An 8,731-nucleotide genomic window follows, 5' to 3' on the forward strand; every position below is an offset into this window, starting at 1 on the left:
GGAGGCCACGTGGATGTGGGAGGGGTGCGTTTTAACAAAGACTCCAGTGGCCACACACACACACACACACACACACACACGTTGTGTGTTCGTTTGAGGGATGTTTTGCTGATTTGGGAGGAACTTTTCAAGAATGTTCTCTCCAAAACCGTCGCCCTGGGCGTCGTGAGGCGGCGGATCCTCGGAGGTGGTCGTGTATCTGGGGAAAAGCTGCACCGTCGTGGTTGTTCCTCTGTTCTTACGAGGCGGAAAATGGAGAGCAATTTGTGCGACACACGACCAAACAAGAGGTCTAACAACAGAAGGAAGACCTTCATTTCCCGAGTCCTCAGATGCAGCGGAGTCAGCAGTGCACGGGACGTGCACGGGAAGACCGGCATGGCCTCCGTGCTGACCTTTTCTTTTTTAACAAGAAAGAAACGTGTCCCCGATCCAGAACTCGTACGGATAGTTTTCGAGGTAGTTTGGGAATGTTTTTGTGATGATACGATGGTTTTTACCGTTTTAGCACGCAAGCTAAATCATCTCAGATGTTAATCTCAGTTGAATGCGTGCTAAATGTGGATAGGATGTTTTGTACGTGGGCGACTGATGCCGTTAGAAGGATGAGAATGGTGATAGCAGACGAGGTCAGCGGTGAAGATGCACGTGTCCTTTGTGCATCACAGACGTTGTTGATGTACTTGAATATAGAGTCAACAAGGTTTGTGGAGGCGTTGCATTTGTGCTAATGTTTGTATGTGTATATTTGTATGCATGCATGTATCTCTGTATATATCTATGCATGTACGTATGTATGCATGTATGTATGTATGTATGTATGTATGTATGCATGTATCTCTGTATATATCTATGCATGTACGTATGTATGCATGTATGTATGTATGTATGCATGTATCTATGTATATATCTATATATGCATGCATGTAAGTATATGTATGCATGTACAATATGTATGTATATATGTGTATATTTCATGCATGTATGTATGTATGTATGCATGTTTGTATGTATATATCTATATATGTATGCATGTAAGTATATGTACTATATGTATGTATATATGTGTATATGTATGCATGTGTATATATATATATATGCATGTATATATGTATGTATGTATGCATGTATGTATGTATGTATGTATGTATGTGTGTGTATGTATGTATGTATGCATGTATATATGTATGCATGTACTATATGTATGTATATATGTGTATATGTATGCATGTATCTATGTATATATATATATATATATATATATATATATATATATATATATATACATGTATGTATGTATTTATGTATATATATACATGTATATAGGTATGCATGTATGTATGTGTGTATGTATGAATGTATGCATGTAAGCATGTATATAGGTATGCATTATGTGTATATGCATGTATGTATGCATGTATGTTTGTGTATATACAAGTATGCATTCATACAAAAATATATACATATGTGGTGGTTCGTATTTGTGTGTATCAATGTATGTAAATAATTGTATCCTTGTATAAGTGCACTCATGATGGTGTGTGTATAGCGTGTGTGTGTGTGAGTGTATGTATGCACACAATCACAAGTGCATGCATGCATAGCTAAAAGCATACATACATACAAGCACAGGTATGAATGATTTTGACCAGTACATAACGTAGCCTTGCCTCTGTGTGCTGAAGAGGCCGAGAGTTGACGTCATGTCAGACAACCTTGTGTAATATTATAGTCTGGTCTTTTATACCGGGAAGTCTGGAGTGTGTGTGCACTTTTGAAGATATGAGCTATTGTTGTCAAGTCAACAAGATACTGTAACTAAGAGTTGCATCCACAGCACTAGAATCTATTTCTTGCAGAACATTGGTCTCCCAGTCACGTCTCTGCAGTGAAGGTGAGACCACAACAGCTTCCTGTTTCACTACTAGACATAACCAACTGGTCAAACCATCAACTCTGAAAAAAATATATTCATCTACTCCATCCTTGGCATGTCGAACCACGCTGGTGTCGAGGAAGTCTGACGGTCGGGTCATGTGACCTGCCAAACCATTCAGTCACCCAGATGTCCAGAGGGGCGGCTTTTTCCCGACGTTTCTCCTCCGTCGCCGCTCTTCTCCCAGGTTGCAACATGTTCTTCTGACAGACCTTCACGCCACATTCACTTTCGCTTTTCTTCGTAGCAGTTTGTGACATTTCATTGAATTTGTCTGGCCGTATTCGGCCCAAACACGTTAAGCCTCAATTTTGACGACGTTTCCCATTTTCGGTCATTGACGTCGAGATCTTCTCGTGGTGGCAGCCGGGCTTGAATTTCTTCACCTGAAGTCCGGCTGCCCCCACAAGAAGATCTCGACGTGAATTCACCGTCACCTGGACATTTTCAGTGATGTCTTGGAGAAAAAGATATGTAAAAAAAAATAAAAAACAAAAATCTTGATCGCAACTCATGAATGAGATGTTACTTTTTGAAGAATCTGTCGTCTTTGGAGCGTCCAGTTCCGTTGGAGAGTGAAGCTAAAGCGCTCCTCTGTCACCGCGACTCAACGTAGCCTGATCGGAGCAGCGCTTTAAGAAAACATCATTATTGTCTTTTGCTCGTTGACTTAAGAATATGGTCTAATCCTTTCAGATTTAAAGGTCATGACAAGGACGGACTTTCGTTCATGATGGATAAAATGACAACGATGGAAGAGCCCGACTCGTTTTGGACTCGTTTAAAAATCCAATCTAAATCCAAAGGAATGAATGAAAAGAAAAGACGTATTTTGCACGGAAATGCACGTGTAAAAATTGCAAAACTAAATATCGGTCACGAACTTGAAGGTACTTAAAGCTCCTCCACGCGATTGATCGGGAACACGTCGTAACGAGACGAATCTTTCCGAACGGCGTGTCGGAATGAACGTACGCCCACAGTTTTTGATTCAAGTATCACAATTTATTACAAAAACTAGAACTTTTTCATCTGTCAGTGCCATGCTTTAAGCATATAACAATACAGTATAAAATTTCAACCCAAAAGTCGGATAGTAAAAGCAAATATCATAGATGCTGACACAGCATTTACAGAAGTTAAGACATGCTATGTACAGAGAACATTCCCATTGTTGTACAAACACTCTCAAAACGCTCCGCCTCATCCACGATCGTCGCGATTTCACCTCGTTCCGAGCGTCGCGAGAAAACCACTTCTCGTCAAGTTCATTTACAAGAAAATAAACGAAAACACGGACACGGAAACACTCATGAATGTGCTGAGATTCTTTTCAACAGCCCAAGGCACTCAGGCTCGAATGTTGGCAATAAACATGTCATTCTTCTGCGCAAAAAAAAAAAAATCACGTCAAGCAGGTGGAGGCAGAGAAAGAATGGTGATGGAGAAACAATGTGGCCTATTTTTCATAACCTCTTGAAGAACGTGTTCCTTTGAAAAGTCCACCCGGTCTGTTTTCACAGTGAAAAATCCCTGGCAGTCGAGAAAGAAATGACGAAGAAATTCGGTTGAAATGTGTGACATCTGCTCACGACACAGTAAAACACCTCCGCTTGTACTTTTAACGCCGGCCCGTCATTTTGGTCTCCGGGAGCGTCCTCCGCCCCCTGGATCGGCCTTAGCAGCATCAAAATATAACCACAGGTAAAGTCCCGACATTGCATTCAAGCACAACAGGACGCTAAAGTGTCTATTTCCCGACCTCTGACCTGTGCCGCGAATATAATCTGGTAAAAATCTATCAAAGTGTCCGCGGACGGACACGGTATCTTTTACAAATCCGGTCGCTTGCGATCGAGCCGATCGCCCGCCGATCCGTCGAATTACGTAACCGTCGCCGTGACTACGCCTCCATTTTCCTCCCCCGCCGCGTTTCAGTTGAGCTGGCGGCAAGCTTCGAAGGTCCACTTGGAGGCGCCTCCGTAAATGTCGAGGCTCGTCTCCAGCCACGCAAAAACATTACCCACTTGTGCTTTGCTGCTGCAGGTCGCCAGATTATAGATCTCCCCCACCGATAGTTTCCGATCCCAGATGTGAAAGTTGGCCAGATCTCCCACAAAAGCTTGCGTGGCGTCGAATCCCCCGCCATACGTGTCCTGCGGAAAAGACGAACGGGTTTAATTCAGGCGGGAAATGACTTGGCTACTTCGGCATCGCGACGTAAAGACGGTTTAGCGAAACCGAACCGCTGACGAGGCGAGATAAAAGTGAACCGGACGACCTTGGTTTTTTTGCTCGGTCCCGAAACGTCCCCAAAAGAGGGCGATGGCAACAATTGAAATTTAAACGAGTTCAATGACAAATGCAGTAGCTGTTGATTCCCCGGATGCACGGACGCTCCACCAGGGGGCGCTAGACTGGTTCAATCAAGTCCTCAGATGATGACCTTGACATTTTCACCATCCAAGCTTCTTCCGACTCAAATGACACCACACAGTTTAATAAACGTTAATATTGAAAAAAAGAGCAATCAGAAATAGATGAACTTGATTGAATATGGATTGGTTTCTGATGAAGAATGTTTACTTTTGTACTTACATTTTACATTTCGAAGTGGAAAATCGTCGGTATCTTGAGTGAATATGAGACGTATTCAAATCTAGAGTTACACTTAATTTGTTTTTAATTTTTTACCGATACATGTACATGCTAATATCAGACCGCATTCGCTTTGCGTTCAAAAGGTCCGCTTCCCTACGAGGATCGGGTTCTCGATCCGAACGGTCCTCATGTGAGGACGGCGCGTGGGTTACCTGCTCCTGCCCGAGGATCATGAGGCCCTGCGGCTTGATGGGGTGATACGGCGCCAGGTTCTCGCCGCTGCCCCTCTTCACGCCATCTTGGAAAGCTTCCCACACGCCGTCGCGGGTCGTCCAGGTCACGCAAATGTGATGCCACTTCCCGTCGTTGATCAGGAAAGGCAGCTTGGCGACCTTTTGGGGTCCCGACACGGAGGATCGATCAGTTCACGTTAACACCAAAGAGAAAATGTGATCGTAAAAACCGACCTTGAAGATCAATATGGTATTGATAAGTGTGAATAGAAGCTGCTTCCGTACGTTCACTAATAACATGGTGTTCCGCTTCCTAAGTCTGGTTCTAATCTCACAAACTGAATGAAATGATTCTATTCAGTTTGAAATGACGGCTCAATTATTGATCAAATCCGACCTTTAGTTGAATTCTACCTGGTCTGGTGCGATCCAGTGATTTCCAATCATCATTGATTGATTAACCTTATCTTATTCTATCTTCAGGTTTTCTAATCTTAAACTACGTCTGTTTATTTTTTCACTTTGAATTCAATTGAATGACTTTTCATTATTTGATACGTTCCTATTTTTAACTCCATCGTGGTTCTCGTTTCACCCGGTCGTTATCATTTCTCCTCCTAATTTATTTGTAATTATATCCTCCTTTTCTGTCATCTCTGCTTATCTACCATGCGCAGAACTTGTCTATCTATTTATTGTTATTTTAATAAAAACCCTGCGCAGGCTGGGAATCCGGAGCTCTCGTTGCAAACCCGCACCGGGCGCCTGCAGAATGACACGTCAAAAACCGCCGCTGCGTCCGGGGCGCGGAGGGGAACCTGCCTTGTCATTGATCAGTATCTCCATCGGGTTGTTGCCCCACTCGATCAGGACCAGCTCGTTGGCTTGACCGGGAACGGCGTAGGAGAACGGCGTCCCGACGCCCGGGGAGGCGTTGGACTTGAGCCACATGCACACGGTGAGCGCGTACATCTCCGGGAGGCTCTTCTTCACTTTGGCGTACATGTAGTTGGTTCTCAGCGGGAAGGTGAGCTGGAATTTATCCAGCGGCCTGTTTTCCCTCTGACCTGCGGGGAAACACGGGGGGGTTGAAGGGAACGCGTTGCGTTCACGCACTCCGGAGAAAACAACTCTTTTTTTTTTTTTCCCTTCTAGCAGATTTACGCGCGTTCTGGGGATTTAAAGCGGAATTATACATTACACAACACGCACGGCCGTCAAACCCCACTTTAATCTCGTTTTAATAAATACACGGCAGGGCTGAGTGGGTGAGCGGGTGGGTGGGGTGTGACGTTTCCACCCCCCCCCCGCCCCGCACGCCGCGCCACGCAGTTCGTCCCGGAGATGCGCCAAAGTCAGAGCGCATCAATTCAACCGCGTCTCTCCATTTTGAAGACTTTTTTTTTTTTAAGACAGAATTCAATGCGTTCCCGTTTTCCGCGCAGCTCTCCGTGTGTGTCCGCACCTTTCTCCAGGTCGGTGATCCTCTGGTGGAGCGTGGTGAGCGTGGATTCCACTCTCCCGCGCTGCTCCGTCTCGTTGCGGGGCCCCGGCTTCCCGCCCTCGATGCTGTTGACGCGGGACAACACCTGCTTCTCCAAGTCGTCGATTTTACTTTGGAGCAAATCTTTGAGGCTGTTCGCCTGCACCGAGTTGTTACTCCTGCTGAATTGCTGTTGAATTAAACCAAAAAAAAAAACAAACAGATCATTTCAGGGATAAACGTCTCCTATTGAACTTTATAACGATGATTTTTGGGCTCAAGCTTCCCCCCCTTCCCGCCCCTGAAGGCGCATCCTACCTCCAGATTCTCTAACCTCTGTTTGAGGGATTGTAAAGTCTGCGAGAGTTGCGCCAGAGTGTCCGCCGGAGCCCTGGAAACATCCCCCATGGTGTTCTTGCCCCCGGGCTCCTTCCTCCTCCCGCCGGGCCGCGCGTCCGCAGCCTCGGCGCCGCTCTGGCTTTCGCACCGGGCCAACTTGGAGGTCAGTTCCCTGATGGTCTCCTTCTGGTTCATGATGGTCTCCTTCTGCTGCAGCACCGTCTCCCTCAGCTGCATGACGGTGGCCTTCAAGTCCTCCCCGGGCACGCTGTTCTGCAGCGTGGCCGCGCATATGTCCACATCCTTGGGCACGGAGGTGCAAATGAACTGCGTCTGTCCGCCGAAGTCTTGCGCCGAACTCTGCAGGAACATGCAGGAGAGCAGAAAGAGTCTCCGGCACACTCCCTTCTCCGTGCACCGCATCGTGGCTCCGGTGTGCGCGCTCGCCCTGCTTTCCCCCCCTGCGCCGGCGTGCGATCCGTCCGTGCGGGAGTGCGGGAAACGCGTTTTATACCGCAACTTTGGTTCTGCGCAGAGCGGCTTCACTGCATCACGACCGGAGGAGGAGGTGCGCGGACGGGGGGAGGAGGAGGAGGGAAGCTGGGGGGGGGGGGGGGGGGGGGGGGGGCGTCACATTCAAGGGGGATGAAGGGGATTTTTTTATTATCATTTATTTCTTTTTTTTTTTTTTTCAGTTTTTCTCGCGGGTTTCATTTTTTCATCCCTTCAACTATTTGTCACCCTTCCCCCGTCCACCACCTTTCTGTTTATTATTCATCTGCAAAATTGTAAAAGAAAGAAGGTACAGCGCCGAGCAAAGAGGCGAGTGTGTTTGTTTATTGTTTATTTTTTTGTTGTTTTTTTTTCTGTATTTGACGCGCAAAACTCTCGCTGTCGTGGAGATGCGGAGCAGAAGTTGCGGTCGGGAAGCTCCGCCGCAGTTTCAGCACCAAGGACAGCGGAGAGCGGCTAGACCAATTGTTTAACACACACACACACACACACACACACACACACACACTCCAAAGCACCTTCTCTTGCTGCACTAGAGGTTTATGATCTCGGAGGGAAATGTAATCATCCTGGTAATTCGGTTTCGAAATAATCATCCGTCCCAAAGCTTTTCCACCCATCAATAATTCAAAAAGGACGATTTTATTATTACTGTTATTATTCATCAACCCGCATTTATTCTGTTATTGTTGTAAATGAGAGGAGGGAGGAAAGGAAAGGAAAGGAAAGGAAAGGAAAGGAAAGGAAAGGAAAGGAAAGGAAAGGAAAGGAAAGGAAAGGAAAGGAAAGGAAATTAAGATATAGGGGAGTAAAAGGAAAAGGAAAGGAGAGGAAAAGGAAGTGAAGGAAATGAAACGGATATGAAATATAGGGTTTGGGAAGTAAAAGGAAAGAAAAGGAAAGGAAAAGAAAGGAAATTAAAATATAGGGGAGTAAAAGGAAAGGGGGAGGAGAGAAGAGGAAGAGAAAGGGAATGGAAGGAAAGGAAATGGATATAAAATATAGGGTTTGGAAGTGAAAGGAAAGGAAAGGAAAGGAAAGGAAAGGAAAGGAAAGGAAAGGAAAGGGAAATAAAATACAGGGGAGTAAAAGGATTGGAGTGGTTACTCTTACAGTCAATAATAATAACAACTCTAAGATCACATTGGTATCTTTCATCATCATCATCATCATCATCATCACCATTCATCGTCGTCTGACATGAAAATGAAATCTAAAAAAACACCAGAGCAACAATATATCCGAGTCCCCAATTATACAAGTAAAACTGGTATATGAATCATCACATTTGTTACATTATAAAGTTGATTTTGACAACTTTTCTAGAGAAAATGTTCTCCCTCCCTCTCTCTCTCTCACTATATATATATATATATATATATATATATATATATATGTGTGTGTGTGTGTGTGTGTGTGTGTGTATAATGGTTTAGAAATGAAAGTTAGATAAGGTACGTCCCCTGCTTCCATTCACACCCTTGTGCGCCGTGTAATTCGAAAAGGAAAATCAAATTCTCACCCATTTTGACACAAGACTCCATTCAGGGAAAAATGTGGGTAGATTTCGTCGAAAAGCAAAGCGCATGAATAAGATCCCTGTACATTCAGAGCTCTCGTCAGACA

General features: G+C 45.0%; 1 protein-coding gene across 2 annotated transcripts; it reads right to left on the reverse strand.

Annotated features, from left to right (window-relative positions):
• Nucleotides 1-2,919: 2,919 nt before the first annotated feature.
• Nucleotides 2,920-7,087, reverse strand: nptx1l (neuronal pentraxin 1 like). Of its 2 annotated transcripts, none has more exons than XM_086154230.1 (5): nucleotides 6,572-7,087; nucleotides 6,236-6,443; nucleotides 5,593-5,837; nucleotides 4,750-4,929; nucleotides 2,920-4,092 (listed from the first exon to the last, which is right to left on the reverse strand). In XM_086154230.1, exons 1-5 carry the CDS (start codon nucleotides 7,013-7,015, stop codon nucleotides 3,871-3,873), a joined length of 1,299 nt encoding a protein of 432 aa, XP_086010356.1. In that variant the 5' UTR covers nucleotides 7,016-7,087; the 3' UTR covers nucleotides 2,920-3,870. The 2 variants fall into 2 exon arrangements, with proteins under 2 accessions (XP_086010356.1, XP_086010357.1); XM_086154231.1 differs by having other exon boundaries at nucleotides 6,588-7,038.
• Nucleotides 7,088-8,731: the final 1,644 nt, after the last annotated feature.

This window comes from Fistularia commersonii, chromosome 10 (genome assembly GCF_037954325.1).
Source record: "Fistularia commersonii isolate RoL2024-O1a breed Wild chromosome 10, RoL_Fcom_v1.0, whole genome shotgun sequence".
In the NCBI taxonomy this organism is placed as follows: domain Eukaryota; kingdom Metazoa; phylum Chordata; class Actinopteri; order Syngnathiformes; family Fistulariidae; genus Fistularia; species Fistularia commersonii.

Excerpts from the sequence above, each read along its gene's own strand:
- nptx1l (XM_086154230.1), bottom strand. The coding sequence starts at position 7,015 with ATGCGGTGCACGGAGAAGGGAGTGTGCCGGAGACTCTTTCTGCTCTCC. Across the intron at positions 5,838-6,235 it reads GATCACCGACCTGGAGAAAG|GTCAGAGGGAAAACAGGCCG; the intron begins GTGCGGACACAC and ends GTTTCCCCGCAG. Across the intron at positions 4,930-5,592 it reads AGATACTGATCAATGACAAG|GTCGCCAAGCTGCCTTTCCT; the intron begins GCAGGTTCCCCT and ends GGACCCCAAAAG.